General features: G+C 34.4%; 1 protein-coding gene and 1 long non-coding RNA gene across 2 annotated transcripts; one reads left to right on the top strand and one right to left on the bottom strand.

Moving 5' to 3' along the window:
• The first annotated feature begins 4,185 nt into the window (after positions 1-4,185).
• LOC121250207 lies at positions 4,186-10,931 on the top strand. Its single transcript, XR_005937732.1, has 3 exons — positions 4,186-4,440; positions 5,699-5,704; positions 10,920-10,931. It is a non-coding gene; the product is annotated as an uncharacterized LOC121250207 (long non-coding RNA).
• A 6,549-nt stretch (positions 10,932-17,480) lies between these two features.
• On the bottom strand, positions 17,481-21,866 carry LOC121249984 (beta-glucuronosyltransferase GlcAT14B-like). The gene is given in 6 exon segments (XM_041148879.1): positions 17,481-18,447; positions 18,450-18,503; positions 20,612-20,727; positions 20,896-20,971; positions 21,061-21,111; positions 21,114-21,866. Coding segments are annotated over 6 exon segments (1,281 nt in total). The 5' UTR covers positions 21,640-21,866; the 3' UTR covers positions 17,481-17,989.
• Positions 21,867-22,082: the final 216 nt, after the last annotated feature.

Here is a 22,082-nt window from a genome sequence, read left to right as displayed (position 1 = left end):
AGGTCAATTCTATCTTGCATCACAATGTGAATGTAGACTCACGAATTGACTTTGATTTGGGCTAGCCTTGTCACTGTATATGTGAGAGGACTGAATTGACCATCGTCTGAAAGGAAGACTATAATTATCATATGCAAAGCTTTAAGGAAACAAAACATATGGTTTGACTGTTGTGTCCTTACCTAACCACATGGAAAAAAGAAATCTCGTAATATTTGAAGAGTTCAACTAATTAATTGGTCAAGAGCATGAAAATAAGTGAGTTCGGTACTTGTCTCTGATCTTTTAATTTCCCAAAAATATTAATTAATTAATTAATTATGACAGCGTTATGAAAAGGATAATAAATAATAAATAATTAAGGAATATATAAGCTGCCAGACGCATGCCATTCCACGGAGTAGTATCCAACTAAAGTTTGACCATTCAATCCCCGGCCCCCATGCCAATTAAGTCCATTCTAGGCGGCCTCCAATTAATTATCCATCATGACAATGAATGCTGCACGCAAGTAGTATATATATGATATATCAATAATATCCCTTCCCGGTCAGTACTACCATTTTCACGTGTACTAAATATATATAAAAAAAAACATTATTATAAGTTTCTTTTAAAATAATAAAATAAAAGTGAATTACCAAAGAAAAATATTTGTTACAAGCAACTAGTCTAAATGGCGTATAAACGTAGTTGACATAGAGACACTTGATGAGAGAGAGATGAGAAGAGCTGAGGAGATAGAAAGATCGAGATGATGAAACTGATGAGAGAGAAAGACTGAGTTGATAAGAGATGAAAAATTTATTTTAAATTTGATGTGGCATGGATAACTATACGTCGATTGTATCTACCGATTATATATAAAAGAACTCTCTACCAAAACATCCTCGTCATAGTTTTGGACGAGTCAAGCCTTCTCGATGAATAAATTAGCTAGTGCTTTATTTATTAATGTACCAGTACCAGTACTACTTTAATTAGACTTTCATTATACACAACATTAATTAATCCGATAACCCCATTTTGGGACAATTCAAAAGTTGTTACTCCCATAATTTCATAATTAATTCCTTCGTAATTTGTATGTACTTTTCAGAGCAAAAGAAAATAAAGAAATTAGATAATTGGTACGTATAATATGATCTTGCAAGACCCACACATATATATTTATATGTATATGTATGTATGCACCACCAACTAGAAAATGATCCACCGAAAAAAGAAGATTTCAACAACAAAATATCATCAGAATAAGCTAAAGCATTCATACGAAGGAACTTGATAATTTGGAACAATTCAAAAATAAAGGCAACATGCATGACACGCACACATGTTGTACTTGGACCGGAAAAGACTCAATTTGAATAATGACACAAGTTGACTAGTTAGCTAGTTAGCAATAAATTATTATTATTATTATTATTATGCAAATCGTTATATATAATCAAGTGCGTAAGTACCATATATAATTATTAAAAAAAAAAATCTATCTATTATTAAAAAATTAATTTTTTTCGTATAAACATTATATTTACGTATTTTTATCAAAGAGGCTTTATTTTTTTCAAACATAAAGCCCTCACAGATTATCAGTAAATGCGATATTTCAGTTTTAAAAAATGAGGCTCTGTCAGGACTTCCCCCGTTTTGTTTTCCAAACCAAATGTAGTATTCTTCGGTCTTTCCTTCCTTGTAATTCCTCTGTCCAGAACCTGAGATCAGGAAAATTTAATAATAATTTTTTATTGTTCATTGTTTCCGGCCACTTAAAACACGAGCTATAAAATAATAATAATTATAATCGTAAGTGTGTAAGCGTCGTATAATTATTTAAAAAAAATTATAATAATAAGGGATTCACAAAAAAAATAACTTTTTAATAATAAATTTTATTATTTTTTAAAACGACTATACGATACTTTTGCATCCACGTCAACATGTATCGAAATACTCAAGTTATGGAGAAACTCGGCACGCGAGCGCTTAGCTCTTGGAGAGTACAATCGGTGCATTCCCTAGAATGGTAGTGTTTGGTTGATAAAATGATTTTAATATATCTCAAATTAATTATTGAGTCGGTTTCGTTTTTTTTTATTAAAATATTTAAACAAATTAAAGTAATTTCAACTTATTTCATATATTTAAATATGTATTATAATTTATTTACTTATTTTATATATTTAAATATATATTCTAATTTATTTACATTTAAATACAACCTAATAAATTTTATAAAATATTATTATTTACAGATGAATTTAAATCATCTAAAATTAACTCAATTTTCAAAGGCGACCTTAACCATTTTCTAGAAGAAATTCATTTCCATGAATTTATTTTGAGTGCTTTATGGATTTGGAATTCGTAACCAGTCTTGGAACTGATTTAAAACTTGTAACGCCTTTTCTTGCCGGTCATCGTGATTGTCATGATATTGTTCCTTTTACGGCTTCGGACGGTGCGTAGAAAAGAAATAATGTTCAGACCATAGTATCTGGCATATTGGAACGACTGACGTACGGATTATAACAAACCAAAAAAAAAAAAAAAAGTCTAGATTCATCGATCCTTATATAATTCCAATTTTCTGTGAAGGTTTTGGGTTAAAGAAAAACGTGATAATGAATCAATGATAAATGTTAATTAATCTGCTTCTAGAATTTTAAGAGGTGTACGTACGTGTACTCTATAAACCCTAATTAATGACTTGAACCCGTACGTACGTAGGATAAATAGTAGATGTTATATACTGATTGAGAAATGATAAGCTATCAACTAATTTACTACTCTTAAATTACTATTGAATAAAATAATTTTTTTTTAAAATTTAATTTTACTTTTTGGTTTTGATTTGATGTATTTAAAATTTGAAAAAAATTATATTTTATAAGAAAATAGTAGATAAATTGTAGATGGGTTGTTAGTGTATCACTACTCATACTGATATATCCTTCCTGGATTTTCTATATACTGAGCTCGATCGAGTAATTAATATTGGCTATACCTTCACTAAATTAATTAATTAGCCCCATTAAGGCAGAAATAAATTTTCTCCCTTTGAGTTCACAATGTGCTTAAGCAAAATATTAATATGCATGAATCTGGACCAAAACTAAGAAATGTCTCGTACTCATGCATGGAACTTGGTCTATATATATGATGCATCGATGCTCATGATCTGGCGATTCATCATCTATATATGGACTCAATACTGTAGATAATAAATTCCTTACTTAGAGGGTAAGTACCTCCAGAACGATGGAAAAAGAATGAGACCATGGAGGAGAAGAACTAATTGTCTATTACTTTTTGCATAAAAAAAACTCGCAATATTTCATCCCCTGCTATATTGTTCACCACAACAATGACACTACTTGAAAGTAGTCCCAACCAATGAGACTTTGACAGCTAAAAAGGACATCACAGGAATTGTAAATGTAAAGGACGATAAAATCGTAAACTATCGTTTGCTAATAAAATGAAAATACAATAATATGATTAAAGATAAGTTCAACACTCGCCACGTGTCTTCCCCAAATGCTTCACAGCTTCCAGATCCAATGGTTTCGGACTAGTACCCCAACTACTAACCCTTTGACCTGTTAACTGGCCTTTAGACTTCATATTTTCCCTTTCTATGTATTTCTCCCTAGCTCCTCCTTCGTCTTCAACCTTTAACTCTTCTTTATAGCCAATTGTAACAATATTGTCCCGTTAGAACACCTTGCCTGTAAGGTGGGGATACGAGCTCTTCAGGTTGATATATGATTCCCAAGTGGTGTCCTAAGCTCTTTGTCCTTGCCAACGGGTAAGTACTTTTGTCACAGGTTTGTTGTTCCTCTTGACCACACAGTGAGCCAGAGCTTCCTCATGCTCAAGCTTTAAAACTCCCGCTGCATCCACGAGTGGTATAGTAGTTAAAGACGTTATATTGGCCCCCAATTTCTTTTTCAACTAAGGCACATGAAAATTAGTATGTATCTTGGTAGATGGAGGCAGATTCAGGCGGTAGGCCACCGATCACACCCCTTGTAGCACTTGAAAGGGCTTGTTATACCTCGAGGCCAGTTTTAGATCCCTCATTTGTGATACCGATATCTGTCTGTAGGATTGTAAACAAAGATAGACCCAGTCCCCGACGGTAAACTCCCTATCTGTCTTCTTTAAATCCACATACCTTTTCATTCTCTCTTGGGCTATGTGTAGGCACAATTTTAACGCTTTCATAATCTGATCCCTTGACTTAAGTTCTCCCTTTATTGACTCTTCTCTTGTTGTGCCAGGGATGTAATTCCTAATGTGAGGGGATGCGTACCCGTATAAGGCCTCGAATGGATACAGCCTTGTTGAGGCATGAATATTGGTGTTGTACCACCATTTGGCTAAAGGAACCCACTTGGACCAATCCCTTGGCTGATCTCCAGCAAAACATCTCAGGTAATTCTCTAAACATTTACTTTCTGCTTCTGATTGGCCATTAGACTGGTTGTGGTACGCAATGGAAAAAACCATTCGCACCATTTGTAGTCAAAAAAATTTATGCCAGAAATCACTGGTAAAGGTAGGGTCACGATCTGAGATGATGGATAGAGGTAGGCCATGGAGTTTAATGATATGTTTACACAAGAGTTGAGCTATGGTTTTTGTTGTGTTATAGTGGGTTATGAGTGTGAAGTGATTGTACTTCGTGAGGGGATCCCCACGACCCAAAGGTTGTTGTACCCTAGTGAAGAGGAAAGACCTTCTATGAAATCCATGGTTATATGAGACCATGGTTGAGAGGGTACTGGTAAGGGTTGTAGGAGTCCAGTAAGATAACTGTTCTCACCTTTCACCCTCTAGCACACATCATATTCCCTCATATATTTCTTCATATCTGCCTTGAGTCCAGTCCAGAAAAATTCCTTTCGAGCTCGATGCATAATCTTGTCATAACCTGCACGTCCTCCCAATGAACTCTCATATACCCAGCCTAATAGCTTGGCCTTAAAGGCCTCATCCCTCAAAACATATAGTCGGCCCTGGTAAAACAAAAGCCCCTCTTTGTAGGTGTGATGGGGTGGTAAAGGTTTGGACATTAGCTCTTAAAGTTGAGGGTCATTAGCATAGACAATCTTTAACTTTGCAAGCCAGTCCACTGAGGGAAATGAGATCAAATAGAGAATGGCTTCTTCCAGCTCTGTTTTCCTTGTAAGTGTATCAGCAACACGGTTTTCCTTGCCCTCTTATACTTCACTATAAAATCGTACACCAATAATTTAGTTAGCCATTTTTGTTGCATGACAGTGCCAACTTTCTGGTCAAGTAGGTACTTCAGGCTCTCTTGGTCAATTTTGATGGTAAAAGACTGGTCCGATAGATAAGAGCGCCACTTGTGGACTGTCGAAACTAGTGAACATAAGTCGTTTTCATAAGTGAAATGCTGTAATGCTTTCCCGTTCAACTTTTGACTGAAAAATGTGATTGGTCTTCCACCTTGTATGAGCACTGCTCCCACTGCTCCCTTCAAGTATCACACTCTATGGTGAAGGGTTGTGAGAAATCTGGCAAGGCCAGGACTAATGGCTGTGTGACTACTGCCTTCAATTTTTCAAAGGCCTCCCTTGTTTCGTGTGTCCACTCAAAGCTGTTTTTTCTTGGCATTTGAGTGAGAGGTGCTGCTATACCCTTGTATCCTTTAATAAATTTTCTCTAGCAGTTTGTTAGGCCAAGAAAATCTCTAAGCCCTTTTATTGAATTAGGAAGTGGCCACTGCAACATGGCCTGCAATTTCTCCAGGTCTGCCTAAACCCCTTGAGCCAAGATCAAGTGTCTCAAATAAGTAATCTCATTACAGCCAAACCGATTTTTTGATAGTTTGGCAAAGAATTGTTGTTATCTCAATGTCTCCAAGACATTTTTTAAGTGTTCAACTCACTCCACTTCACTCTTATTGTAAATTAAGATGTCATAAAAAAGAATCAAGACAAATTTCCTAAGAAATGGTTTAAACACCTTATTCATGAGGCATTAAAAAGTTGAGGGCGTGTTAATTAGCACAAAGGGCATAACTAAAAATTCATAGTAGCCCTCGTGTGTCCGGAAGGCTTTTTTATGAACATCTTCAGGCCTAACACGGATCTAGTGGTAACCAGACCTGAGATCAAGATTAGAAAAAATTTTAGAGGCATGTAATTCATCCACAAGTTATTCTACTACAGGGATAAGGAACTTATCTTTAATCGTGACTTGATTTAGGGCTCGATAGTCCACCCACAGGTGCCATGTTCCATCTGTTTTTCTAACCAACATCACAGGAGATTAAAATGGACTTTGACTTGGTCGAACAACCCCTGAAATTAACAGCTCATTGACTATGACTCCCTGAAAATGGATTTTCCCCAAGGAATGATGGAAAATCTACACGAACAAATTTGATCATCACCTTGCCATACGACTTCCTACGATTTTTTGAGTGCAAGTGAGTTATCGAGGATGATTCTTCCTGCCACTGACTTGGGTCCTTTTGCAGCTCCAGGATCAATGCAGCAAGCTGGTTCCCTACCTCCCTTCGAAGAGCATACATCTCAGTTTCAAGAATTTTAAACTGAGATTCAGAACTCTTCTTCATGCACGATATTTCAAACTCAAGGGTCTTGAATTGAGAATCAGTAGACTTTTTCAATGCATTCAACCCTTCTTGTAGTTGGTTGTGACAGGTTCCCTCAACCATGTTAGATTATTAAAGAATCTTTGACAACTGATACCACTGGTAACACTTCAGTTAAATTTTTAAAAGACTATAGATAATAAATTCCTCACTCAGCTCCAGAATGATGGAAGAAGAAGGAGATGATGGAGAAGAAGAATTAAATGTCTATTACATTTATTCCATTCATTGCCATACTGTTCACCACAACAGGGACACTAACCAAAAGTGGTCCCAACCAATGAGACTTTGAAAGTTAAAAAAGGCATAATAGGAATTGTAAAGATAAAGGAAGATAAAATCGTAAACTACCGCTTGGTGCTTGCTAATAAAATGAAAATACAATAATATGATTAAAGATAAGTTCGGCCCTCGCCACGTGTCTTCCCCAATTGCTTCATAGCTTCCAGATCCAACGGCTACGAACTGGAACCCCAACTACTAACCCTTTGATTTGTCTACTGGCCTTTAAACTTCATTCTTTCCCTTTCTGCGTATTTCTCCCGAGCTGCTCCTTCACCTTCAACATTCAACTCTTGATCTCAACAGCCGATTGTGACAAAACCTGTATCAGATTTTGCGTTTTGATCTTTTTCAGAAAAATAAAAAATTAGCCAAGGGTTATGATCTGTTTATTATGTTGGCTGCGGTGAATGGGACAAGATCTGACTCATTTAATTAAAGATTAACATCTGATGAATGAAGCTCCAATGATAATATCTGATGAATTAAATTAATGCTCCGTACCTCCCGCTTGTTAGGATTGACTTCTATATAAACCTGCTTATTTTAAGTATATAATAATAGCTAGGCTACAATAATTAAGTTAGGATGCCTTATTTATTTTAGGATTTCAGCCAAATAATTGAAAGGATAATATTCCTATATATAAATATAATAAAAATAATACGCACGTACGTACCATAATGTTAATTTGTCTCAATTCGTAGCTAGCTAGGACGAGGAGGATCATCAGGTTAATTATATATATATATATATAGATATATGTACTCTAATATTCTATTGATTGATATGATCACATGAAATCCTAAACTAGAAGGTCTGATTTAATCTCATCCTTTTAATTTTCACCCTCATTATCAAATAGTTAATTAATGGAGTGAGGGTCATGATAATTAGTAATTAATATTAATTCTCTACATATGCCATGATGTTTTTCCAACACGGGCCACTAGCTACGTACGTACGTCAAAAGGCTTTCTTGCATAGAAGTTTCACAGCGAAATACATTGGCCTCATTGGGCGTTTAAGATTGTGGAATGGTTACAGTAGCAGTACTACTACTAGAAGGTTTTTTTTTTTTCCTCGCCAGCTGGTCGCTTGGTTTCCTGACTAGAAAGAAGCTTCCAATGACTTTCGCTATTGGAAGACTTGGCGTTCTGGATCTATATATATATAAATCATGTATGGGGGTGTTCTACTCATGATGGAAATGGCCGGCAACTGCAGAGAAAGAAAACTATAAGGGGTTGTAGGGCTCTTGTTACTGGAGGGATAGCATTGCCATTATTGTTATGCCATGTAGGGGCAATATTGGGCAACTGCATCCCTTCTGTGACAAGATACTTTCGACTTCTTCTGCTCATGATGCTGTAATTGTCTCCGTTTATTTCTTCATTTTGTTAATTAAGGTAATATTCAGCCCATTACATTTGGACTCTATGATCAGTTTTTTCACCAGTTGTACTAATCTTCTTCAGCCATGCCATTTTCTCATGTTTACAGGCCCCAATATTAGATCTGAATTTTCTGGTAAGTACTAGAATGAGCTTCAGGCGGCTTATATATATCCATGGTAGCTTGAATATCTCTACTTTGCATATATATATATATATATATATATATATATATATGATCTCTCTTAAACAGATCATATCATGAACTATATGTATTGTCTCTTAAGAATAGAGAGGCGGTTATACATTTTTATGTTTTAAATATGTTATTTTATTTTTCAACATGACAAGTCTGCACATTTAACATATTTTTCAGAAAAAGAAAATGTCTCTTGACCTGTTCAAGGACAAGCTTATTTTAGGCCTAATCTACCTAGCTATCCATGTCAGTTGAAATATCCTTTTCAAGAAGACCATTTAATTATGAATATGGATTCAGAACCCGTCATATTGGACTTATTAATTGGTAATTTTGAAGAAGATAAAAAGAACTCATGATGGTGCTATATATATATATATATATATATATATATATATATATATATATATATACTTGAATTTTAGTGCCATTCATCATCCAGATGACATCGATGTATGAGATAAGAGGGTGGGGAAGCTGACATGGTGTATTGAATAAAAGGTTCCCTTAATCATCTCCAGCTGTAATTAGCGTTGACAACTTGCATAAACAAATCATTTATTCAGACGGGGCATAATATTGTTAAGTTTATATGAGATCCAGTGAGCATTTAGTTCATTGCATATCTAGTACTGTATTACCTGCTTGTCCCATATGAGCTTTTCATTTCCCTCCCACTCCCTAGCTAGCTAGTACCAATTACCAGTAATAATATGTTGAGAGGGAGAGGGAGAGAGAGAAGAGTGCGTCTTAATAATTTCAAGTTTCCTGTTTGGATCATCTTGGAAACAACTGTGCCAAGTTCCTTTTCTTTAAAGTGTCCCTCATAAAAGAATCTAGCCGTTCAATTGTATATGTCATACACCAATTCACCAACCAGTACAATTCCTCTTCTATGAAGGCTAGGTTATATATACGTGTGCGCGCGCGCGCGCGTGTAGGATTTGAGAAGTTGGAGTAGAACAATAGAAGTCATAATGGGGTTCTAGTTGCGAGAGACGAGACCTCGGCAACAATAGACATATAATTTGAAGCATGAAAGGCAAGAGAAAAGGTCTATAGGAACTTCTGTCGAAGGAGAGATGGCGCCTTATGCAGCGGCAGAAGCCATTTTGAACAGGAGGCTCCATCTCCCCTCGACTGAAGCTCCTAATTAAGTTTCTTCCTCATGCACTTGATTATGAATCCAGCTTCTATTAAGAGGAAGAGGTACGCAGTTCCATTTTGCATTAATTGATTTTCAAATCTTTTTCTATCTTTTATTAATCTGAAAAGCGTGTATGTGTGTGTGTATCATTTTCTTTTGGTCATTGATTCCCATGGCATGCTAGAAAAATATAAACCTATCTGGGAATCAGGGAAATTGAAATCTCAGCATTTCCAAGAGTTACACAAGAGGTCTACATGCATATACTAGACAGGGAGTAGCTAGCTGGTTAAGTTCTATGGTATATGCAGATGTTCTTGTCACTACTATATATTATTGAACCTTTTCATCAATCACCATTAGCTACCATATATATCCTTGTAAATATTATTGTTGATACAGCTATATATAAGTGATCATCAAGCATGCATGACTGGTGATGATGATGAGATCAAGCAGGAATTTCATATAAGAAGACAGAATGAGGCCGGTAGGCTAGCTTGATAGGTACCTCCTCTTTTTCTTTCAGATGGAATTTCTGGCCATCTCATCTTTTGATTTTAATTAAAGCCTCAAAATTAGGGTCACCAATCCCCAAGACTTTGAGTCCAAAGATAAATTTGTGGACCCTAAAATAGCACTATGATAACAAGGTTTGCATATAGGTAAGCACCAAAATAGCTCATTTTCCCCTATATTTTTCACCAAAATAGCTCATTTTCCCCAAGTGAAAGCAATAGCAAAGCTCAAGCAAGTTGGTTAAAATTGTGATTATACATACACCTATGTTGTGGCAGTTTTTTTAGCTAAGCATGGCTAATAGGATCCTTAGATGTGATTATACATACACCTATGTTGTGGCAGTTTTTTTAGCTAAGCAGAGAGCTAAGGGTTTAAATATGAATTGATTTAGTAATAGTAAAAACCTGACCGATCATATTTTAAAGGTTTTTTTTCGTATGGATAGAATTGATTTTTCTTATTTACTGTTTAAGTAGGTTTCCACTGGTAAGTTTTATTTGAGTTGATCTTATTTGCTTGTGTGTTCTTTTTATAGGTGCTTTTTGTTTCATCCTTTATACTTTATCTTCGTCCTGTAAATTTTTCTATGAACCTTATTGAGTTTTTTGTATTGTGATTGGGTTTGTTTAGTTTTTTTATGCCTGAATTTTGGTTTTTTTTTTTTTTTTAATATCTATAACCTCTAGGTATTTGGCTATAACTACAATTTTCTTCCGCCATAAGTTAGGGCTTTTAATAAAATTGGAGTACTGTCCTTTTCTTTGAAAGGAAAAAAAAAAAAAAAAACCGTATGACCGATGATAGGCTCCTGCAACCTACCCACAATGATGATACTAGAAATACCAGCCCACACGTGAGATGGCGTGTTGAGAAGTCTTACACGACTTAAGAACAAACTCATCTTGATCTTTATATGGAGTTACCTCACTTCTCCTTTTAGACTTTTTGTAGAGAGAAATAGATGTTTATATACATGTGTGGTACTCTTTATACTCTGCTGTGTGCATTGTCTCAATTCTTGTGCTCTCTATATCTGGCTTTGTTATATGTATCGTTTGTGTGTAGTAGATCTGGTCCCTGTAATTGGCTTTGTATGAGTTTCTGGTTTTTGTGCTATTCTGGCTAACAGTGGTTTATGCTCTTGCTCTTTTTGTGTTGTCTTTGCAGTACGTGCTCTGCTATGTGGGTAGATGTTCTTCTTTTCTGGAATGTGGGGTGTTGTAATATTGTTTGGTGCTTCTCCAAGTTTGTATCTGGGTGCATACAGTTGTACTGTGGATGGGATAAAACAATGATCATTATGGTTTAATTCCTAGTTTCTGCAATATACATACATATATATATATATATTTATATATATATATATTTGTATTGATGTATATGTTGTCATTTGTTGGGTGTGGTTTGTTGTTAGGGTAATCCTAGGCTGCGCAATGTGGATATATAGGATGTTTATACTTTTGTTGTCGTATGGGTTTGACCCCAATTTATTCTACAATTTCTGAGGCATGCAACACATGATATTATCTTTCTTAATTACAAGGGAGTGAGCGATTCCTTTTCTATTCTATTCTTACTTGATTAGGTAAAAGTACTCAATTCTATATATAGTATACTGTACCTTCGAATATTAAAGGTTAAATCTTTTTCCATTTTACAAAATTAAAATACGAGTTAATATATACGATAATAAGATAACTCACGAGTTATATAATATTCTGTCACTGTATGCATTTACCTTCATTTTTCATAGTTATAGATTGTTAAAATAAATTAATGTCATTGTTATTATGTCTTTTTGATCATTTTCTTGCATATTTATGTAGTTGGGTTAAAGTTGGGTAAATGTAATGTTGTCATGGAGTTCTTTTAAGTGCTAATTAATATAGAATATAAAAGAAATGGGTAATACTATACATAGTCCTGTCTTGAACTGTGTAGTTCTAGCATATTCTATTTGAAAAAAAGTGAAGGTCATCATTTAAAGAATAATATTTTCATGTGGATCTTAAATTTATCTATTTTTTTTTTTAAATAGAATATGCAAAAATTATATGCTTCAAGACTGTATATATTATTTTTCTAAATAAAGAAGGTTAATCTAGGTGGGCTGGTAGATAGACCGGCAAATTTCCTCTCCTTGCTCTGATCTTAAAGAGTCTTATGTTTTGGAAGTTTTTTCCTCTTTCTTTCAAATAGGGTGCATTTTTCTTGTATTAGATAAAACTTCATTTAAACGAACGAATAATGATATATTCATAATATTTTATATAATAATATATTAAATAATGGATATTTTTATAAAATTATGTTATTTTTATAATATATTTTATAAAAATATTCTTTATTTAATATATTATTATATAAAATATTATACAAAATATTATGAGTAAATCATTTTCCTAAACAAAAATATCTCTATCCTGTACCATGTACCAGGGCAGATCATGGCACCCGTGTCCGTACGTAATTTATAATAACATTATGAATCACTACTACCATTTATATTGGGCCCATCAATTAATGGGTCTTGAGGATAATATTTTTTCTTAATTTTTTAATTTTTCAAAAATGATTCGGACCAATAGAATTTGTTATAGCTTTAATATACAATAAAGCCAGCCTTTCTTAACTTAATTAATAATTTATATTTACCCCCTCAGTGGAGGCATGCATGCAATTGTACTATTAAAAACAAAACTTGCAGTGTCGTTTCCTTTCCTTTGCTTTAATCTAATTAGAGTAGTCGAGTGGAGTCGAATCATTATGATCATGATCCGTAGTTTAATAATTCTTAATTAATATTCTACATTAAATTATTAGTTGTCCACCCTAGCCAATTGCTAATTAATTAAAGTACTCATGTTCAATATTAATTACGATTCCGGGCTTGTCATCGTGCCAACCTCAACATCAGCAACCACGTTTTTTGGGACAGATAATATTGATCAGATTAAGGCAGGGCGGGAGAACTCCTCACTTAATTTGTTGGGGCCCGCTAGCTGGAATCCTAAGCTAAGCTTTTTAATTTAGGTCTTGAGTTTAATATTGCACGTGTGGGGTTTTCACAAGGATATTAAAACTGCAATTTGATGTTAAATTGAATTCAGTTGAATTTAATTTTTTATGAATAATAATAAATTAAATAATAGAAAAAGTTATGTAAAATTTATTTAAATTGAATTTAAAAGTGTATTTAGATATTAAGAGAAATTTAATATTTTTTATAAGAAATTAAAAAATATTATGAATCTTACGTATAAAGATATTTTAAATTGAAAAAAAAAATTGTAAATCTTCTATATAAGAAAGTTTTGAATTAAGAAGAATTTAATAATTTAAAAATTAAATATTTAAATATTAGATTAAATTTAAAATTGGACCCAACTCAATTGAATTTAGGAACAGCCTAAATATATAATAGCATACAAAGGACCGGAGAATTAGCTGTAAGGCATACAGTTAGCTCACGTACGGAAAAAGTGTACAGTTTTATATATAATCTCATTTGTCGATGATGATGATGATTTATAATTTATAATCAATTCCTCCCTAGCTAGCTATGAGATTCATGAATCTAGGCCAAGGGAATTTAGAAAACCTTATCTATCTTCCTGACCCAGGAAAGAAATTAAATGTATGTGACCAGGCAGAAGAAAATGTTGGGAATATAATCGAATTCTCATCACGTTCGACTTAATTAATTAATATATATATATCTATATGAGCATCTTTAATCGGGATCTGTCTTCCTTTCTCTTCGCTGGTTCCAGGCCATCCGGTCCCCACCAGAAAATAAAAACAAAATAAATAAATAAATAAAATTGCTCGATCGTTCTCTCTCCGGATATATATCGTGCCTGATTCTGATCGGCCAACCCACATATATCTGTTGAGAACTTTGACCGGGGACCAGATATAAAAAAAATGGATATAACAATAATATTTATAAACACTGATCATCAACTGTACTTGTTTATAGTTCGATTTTATATAAAAAAAAAAAGAAACAGTTTGTTTTCACTAAGGAAACCGATCTTGATTAATGATTCATATATAGCTTATCTTAATATTTAAGTTCATATAGTAATGTTGAAACTTACAATATATAAGATGTCAAATTGCTTTGATCATATTTAGGCATGCAGGAATACTAGCTAGCAGGGCATCAGCTTATTAAACTGATCATCATCTCTTTCATGAATTATTAGAACCTAACTCATTCGGCTCACATCATGACTTTTTACCATGCACGTACAATATCGATATACCTAACGAAGATGATCTTAATAATTGTTAGGGGTTTTTCCCCGTCCACATAATGTCCTAGGCTCAACTATTGAGGGGGACTCCCTATAAAATAAAATATGAGAGAAGTAGAGGGGACAAGAATAAACTAAGGTATAGGGTGTTAGTAAGCATGAGAAATCAACATGAAAAAAGAAAATGAGCGACATAAAGTAAAGTGTCTAGAGATAATGATGAAGGTAACTTAAAGTAAGGGAAGAACAAAAGATAAAGAGAGAGCATAGTATAAGAATATGTCTTCTTGTTAGTGGTGCATTGGTGTTAGTTTCATTGGTTGATAAATGATAACAAATATCAGCTTATGTTCACTTGATCATAATTGTATCTTAATTTCAACAACTCTCGCTCGTTCAGTAATACTATTTTTTTTTAAGCATTTGTGTGCGAGTATATATTAATTATTAAAGAAGTGATTATTAATGAATTTTTATATATAATTTTATTTTTTTAATGATTAAAAATGCTTAAAAAATAATTAAAAAAAAACTCATTTGTACTAACTAGTACATTTAGGATTGGTTTGGATTTAAAATGAGATGAGATAGTTTCAGATAAAATATGAAAGTTGAAAAAAATATTATTATTGTTTTAAAATTTTAAAAAATTAAATTATTTATTATATTTTATATAAAAATTTAAAAAAATTATAACAATAAAATACGATGAAATGAAGTATTTTTAAATACAAAACGAAGCCATTTATAATCAGCAATATATTCCTGTGATTGTGCTTGTATCTTTCAGTACCAGTATAATAGTAATGTTCCTTCCACATCACCGGCCAATCATTTCACATCATGATCAATCGTGGCTTAACTTTGTTTTCTTTTTTAGAAGAAAAATAATAAACTCACATATATTTTATACAACATCTCATACAATACAATAATGTTTTAAAAGGAATGATATTTTTATAAAATATTTTATAAAATTAACATAATTTTATAAAATATATTTATTTTATAACATGTATTGTAAAAAAATATTATATAACATATTATGTATTGTATATTTTATTGTGTATAAAACTAACATCATTTTATAAAATATTGCGTATTTTATCACAATATTTTGAGAATGCTTTCCAGTGCTGCTCTTTCTTTTTCATCTGTAGTTACTTTTTTCGTCATCATTAATAATTAGTCAGGAACAGTATATCTCTTATCGAGTAGTGTAGGGCTGCCGACTGCTATGCGTGTCGTACAAATTTATTCTTTTATTTTATTTTTATTTTTTAACATTTTTAAATAATTTTTAAAAATAAAAAATATATCAATATACTAAAAATTATTTTATTAATTATTAAGTAAAAGAAAATTAAATACATAAACGATTATAAAGTGAGAGAACAAAAGACATATTAACATATTTCTTATCATTAATCAGCATCTTTTCTTCTTACCTAATACAATTTAAAAGAAAGCAAAGAATAAAGAAGTTATTTGCGGGCGTGGAAAAGTCTTTTTGCTTATCATTAATCTGGACGGCTAGGAAATATAGATGGATGCAACCATGCATCTTCTACACTTCTGAGGTTCCGTTTTTGTGAATATTAGTAAAATAATAATAAAATATTTAAAAATAATAATAAAATAATTTAAAAATATCTATGTTTTCAAACAACACGCAGTTTAATAAAGGGTCATCAATAAGCAAAGTGGAAACTACGTTTACATTTATGTACAAATTTACTTATATTTTTATTTATAAGATTTATTTTATTATTTTTTTTAATTTTTAATTTTTAATTTTATAATTTTTAACATATCTATAAATAACTGATACGTGGACTAAAATTTTTATAAATTTTTTTTAAGTAGATTTATTTTTCATCCATTGTATAACAACACTGCATATGCACGTGCATTGCAGCCGGTTGCAACCAGATAAGGCAACAGCCACTAGATCACTATCAATAGCTGGCTTGGTCAACTCGAGCAGCAACCAAACATCATTACTTCAGACAACATCAAATTAAAATGTGCAGGCCAATTTCCAAGCATTAATACCAAATAGATGGCACATCCAGAAAAAGACACAGATTTTCCCTTTAGCCATCTGATCTCTTTTTTTTTTTTTTTTTCCCATTTGTTTTCTATTTTCTTTTGGTTTCTCTCTCTACTTTTTTTCTTATCTCAAGCAATACCAAACACGGGCATACAACTAGAAGAAGCATGGAAAATATGATTAGAACATGAAGCTTGTTCATGAACATCTTTCAGAACCCTTTTTTTCTAGATGGCCAAAAATATCTGTTATCCCCCATGAAAACAAAAAAAAAAGAAGCTATTATATTGGGTGTGGGACTAGGATTCCACTGCTGGACAGTGATTATGTTCTGCAAGTCATACATCTTTTTTCTGATTTCCCTGTAGATGAATTCATGAATGAATGATTATAGAAAAGACGTTACACTCAATATTGGCTAATGTCATCATTAATCGACTTCAATTAAAAACATTACCAAAATATAAAATTAATTAGTAAGCGGAATAAATATCTTACCAATCATTTCATGTGATAATTACGGAATAAAACGAAGACGCAGGTTCAATAAAATTAGATATTTCCCCTTTATATACTTCTCGAAAACAATCATTCCATGACTTCACATAGATGGTGCTTGACTTCTTCATATTCTAAGATCAATGATGGATTGGGCTCATGAAAATTTTGGTCAAACATTTCTGTAGGATACTACAAAATACTTAATTAAGCTGCTGCCAAGTAATTTATTACTTATTTGCATTTTGATCGATACAAGTACTAAATTGTATAATTACCCAAAAATAGAAATGTCAAGCGTGTTACTGGGCATGCAAATATATAGTAGTTTGGGCCCAGCTCGTCATATGCTCATTCAGGCCCATTTACAAATCAAAGTTTCTAGGTTTGAAGTTCATGAATTGCTGCGCAACGGAGCAGAAGTTTCATAAGGGAACGAAAAATCCCCGTTGAACCAATTGAATAGAAATGTGGAGTAAACGAGTGCAATGACCGTTGCATTTTTTCCCCAAGTAATGGAACATCATATTCTTGAATCATACTTCCTAAAAGATTTGGCTAACAAAAGCTAAAAAAATACACCGAATCAGATAACAAATATTCATCCCGGCAATATGTCTCCAACCCAACCCCAGATCGGATCAAAATAAGCTTCAGTGCTTGATACGGAGTTGCAGCATATCATTAAAACAAAAAAAAAAAAAAAAAAAAAGGAAGAAGAAAGAAAACGTGTGGGCTACACAATCAGCTCGTCGTGTATACCAATACCATGTCATTACGCCCAGCTCTGTAACTCCTATCATTCCACCAAATCCATCTCCTTCCATGCTACTCTATAAGGCAGAGTTGTGTATTCTTTCACTTCTGTTTCTACTAGAACATATGCTAAGTCCCTGAAGATCATACTCATGTCTTCCATCTTCAAATACAAACTACTGACTGCCACGAGAGGTGCCTACTGAAGCAGTTTCTGGTGCTTGTTATTTGCACTGCCTGGGCCGGAAATTCTCACTGGATAATAGAGAGCTCATCAAATTTTCCAACCTTTTCGCTCCAAGCCCAGGTCTGAGGACTGTCATATTACCAATATCAGAACAAGGATCAGTCCCATTTTCCCTGCTTCCTATGCACCAACCACCAGGAACAAGCATGCCTGGACCCCGAGACAATAGCTCAGAATCAATTTTGTCAAGCACTGCATCCTCTTTGGGAAATTTCCGTGCAAATGGAGCATTACTGTTAATCATACTTTGCATGTCATTGAGATTGAGGTGGTGTGGATGTTGCTTGGGAGGGTTATCCCAGGATATGAAGTGGAGGTCACTGTTCACAGTGGTGTTGCGGAACTCCTGGGCATTACAGATGACAGTGTGAAAGTATCCTTCTGGGGAAGATATGAAGTTTGCGTAGTACATGAGAACAAGTCGAGGCAGGTTGTCCATCCCCATATGATGTAATCAACGAATTGCCTCGAAAGTGCCATCCAAGCAGAACCTATAAGAAAAATCACATATTTGGTCACAGTAGCCCATTAGAGAAAATCTTACAGTTTAACAATACTCATTTACAAACTTTCCGAAAAATCTGAGCTGCTTAGAATTACATAGCATCATGAATCTTTTTATATGCAGGATTAAATTGACATCATGATGAGTATCCTGCCATGTTCTTTGCAACCATCTCTCCCTTCACACATTAAAAGAACAAAAATATGAGCTGCTTGGAAGTAAACAGTATGAACCACTTCCTTTTGTTCTTGTAAACTATTCAGAGTTGGTTATAACTTTCATAGCAAATAATCTTCCATATTTTTGAAGTGACATGGACTTGATGTTCCATTGGAACAACAGTCTCAGAGAGGATAATACCTTTCTGCCTTCAGATAGGATGTCAGTCAATTTATTTCCTAAAAGCATTATTGATGCGATAAAGAGGAACATATGCAGGTTCTGGAATATCTACGTCCAGGTGACAAGGAATCTTAGAACAAGAGAAACAAACTTGGTTTTGGGAGATTGAAGCTCCCTCCCTTTAGTCGGATCAGCCTTAAAAAACTTAAATACTCCCTCCCCCCCCTCTCTTGCACATGCACACCCCCACATGAGCACTTGCAAACAGCAACACAATACAGTTAAGGATAAAACATATTTGATCCTCTAAACATAGTAATGCATTGAATAAATTGCCGATATGATAGCATGTCACATGCCACATATTTGTTTTTTCTTGTAAAACAATATTATTAATTAACGAAAAAATCCATTTACTTTCCCTCTCTCCCCCTCTATCTTGTTCTCTGATCCCTCTGAACCCTTACACCAACTCAATACCCTCCACATGCACCACCACCCAATCTACCAGCACTAGAAGAACCATACAATCCCCAATCAATACCACCGGAACCACCCATCCACCACCAGTACAAGAGATGACACCAACGACCAGCCTAGCACTTTATGGCCCACCTAACCAAATGTCATACCCACCAGTTCCAACAAACATCAATAGCATCTAGCTATTTAATTGACAACCACCCCAACCCACCACACCCACAATACACTCAAGTTGCTGCTTCAAATTGAATACATGACACATCCCATAGATATTTGTTTAAATGGATGATGATTTTCAGGATTTTTACGTGAGGAACTTATAAGATTATGCTTCTGATGAATTGAGGAATTTGGATAGAGCCAGAGCAGAAGACATATGTAATTGAAGGTTCGACAACAGCATGATATTGTGCTTGGTAATGCAACAGCAATTGAGGAATATAAAAAAGATGATTGGGGATTGAGAAGGAACTTGGGCCAAGAAATTCTTCGAAAAAAAGAAACTAAAACTACTACAAGAAATTGTTATCGGGATATGCCTTTTGCCATTTTATTCATGGTATAGCTACCAAAGTAGAGTAGGACTGTGAGCTGACAATGGAGGAGCTTAGAACTTTCATTTTCAATACCCCATTCCTTTGAGCAACTTCTATAGATTTTGACGGGCTGTGTTGTCATGAGTTTTTTGCCTCTTGTTCTGTTTCTAGTAATTGTTTGTCTGTATACTTCATGTGTACTTGGGATATGCCCTTTTCCATTTCTAGTAGAATTTTCTATTACGTGTAAAAATAACTAAAAAACTACCAAAGTAGAGTTAGTCAAGATCTTGTACAATTCAAGTGATTTTTTGACATAGAAAAGGAAAGGGGAAAACATAAAAGATATCCAGGCCCGACTCCAATCCCTGTTCACCTACTATAGAAGATATAAAATATAGCTAGGGAAATTACGAAATAGAATTCTAATGTCTATCTATTGCAAATCCACCTTTTTATTTCCAAGCACGTTGATTCGTTGACGATACAGAAAATGAAGTCCTCATTTCAAAAGCTGCGCACCAAATTGTATCCTAGAAGATGAAGCAAAACTTATGCTACAACTAGAAGGGCATTACTAATGGGAATTCAAGCAGAGTAGAGCAAGGTTACTTTCTGTAATCAACACGGCACGCATAAACGAACCCGATTGGTAGAATAACCATTACCTAGACGTTTATTTAAATAATGACCCTAAATTTGATAAAATCACAGGTGACAAAAAACTTCGCACCTGTGAAGAGTTTAAATGCTGTTGGCACACTTCTCCGCTGTGTGACCCAGAAAACATCAGCTTTCTTAGTCATGTACAAACCCGGGTCTATAATTATCGGTTTTGCTCGCTGATACCTATGTCAAATATAGCATTAAGCAGTCATAAGAGTTCATTCGCGAAATCAAGGATATAACCAAGAAGAACAGCCAAAAAAGAAATAAAGTAGACGAGCAAAGATTAAAATTAAAAAAAAAAAAAAAAAAAAAAAAAAAAAAAAAAAAGAAGGAGAAACATTGACATACTCTTTCCAGCCAATGTTACTAGTATGATCAATGAAATTGAGATCCCTCGGGAGGTACGAAAACGTGTGCAACAGATCTAATCCAATCACACGAACAAAGAAAACCAATCAAAACAAACCCAAAATTTCAATTTTGAAGCCAAATAAACAAAAAACGACGACGCACCATCCTGGGTTACAAGTGGATAATCCGAAGCACTGAGATTGATAAACCAGTCCAGTCCCCTCCTTCCCTCAACAAAATCGCGGCGGCGTGGAGCGTATTGGCCACCATGGTGGGGCCCCGGTACGTGACGAGATTCGCCTTGGTGATCATCCAGACATTCCGGAATCTCGCAAAGACCGGATGGTCCCGCACATAATTTTGCAGATCCGAGCGCTCCTCGGGCGGGGACTCGAGGTCCAAATGGACCACATAGCGATTACGAGGGTGGTATAGAGCCTGAAGAGTTCGCTTCAGCATGTGGCCGTCGCCATTTGAGCCGGAGATCAGGTAGGCAAGCACAGGTGGAGGGGGCAGAGTGGAGGTAGGGATGACGTGGAGCTTAGACTCGACGAAGACGGAGCTGGAGGAAGTGTCGGAGCGGTAGAGTGGAAGGAACGGTGTACCATCGGATGAGGTTAGCGTTGTGAGGAAGAGGAGGAACAGAAAGACAATGGAGCCTATCGCCAAGGGAAAGATCCACTTCCTCTCCATGGTTTGTTGATGCCTTATATTCATGTAATAGCTCTTCAACCTCTTCATTTTCTTTAAATTAAATTCCTCAACTTTTTTGACACTTCTCTGTCTCTTAAGTTTAACACAGAGAGAGTCGGTTTAGGTTGATGTTGAGCTGCAGAGATAGAGAGAGAGAGAGAGGCGCTGGATGTTGAGGTTGAGTAAGAGTTGGGTGGAAGTAGAATTGGGGAGGCTTCGGCTTGCAGAGAGAGGACTAGGAGTTCTTTACGCACTACGCAGTTGATAATTGCATCGTAATTAACTTTAATTTTGTAGTGGAGTTTGGGTAAAAGTCTAGTCTGTGATCAAACGGCTCAGGATGACTGCGTCTCAATATTCTTGGTACTGGTGAATCTTTTTAGACTAAAGTATTTTGGTATACCAGATTAATGAAATTACTCTTTTCTTTTATTCCTTTTGTTGTTTGGTTTTAAATTGGATTACATTTGTTGGGGGCTAAAGTTCCCTAT

Source organism: Juglans microcarpa x Juglans regia, chromosome 2D (assembly GCF_004785595.1).
Source record: "Juglans microcarpa x Juglans regia isolate MS1-56 chromosome 2D, Jm3101_v1.0, whole genome shotgun sequence".
NCBI lineage: Eukaryota > Viridiplantae > Streptophyta > Magnoliopsida > Fagales > Juglandaceae > Juglans > Juglans microcarpa x Juglans regia.
Note: the sequence above shows the minus strand (reverse complement) of the source record. Positions and strands in the feature narration are given on the sequence as shown.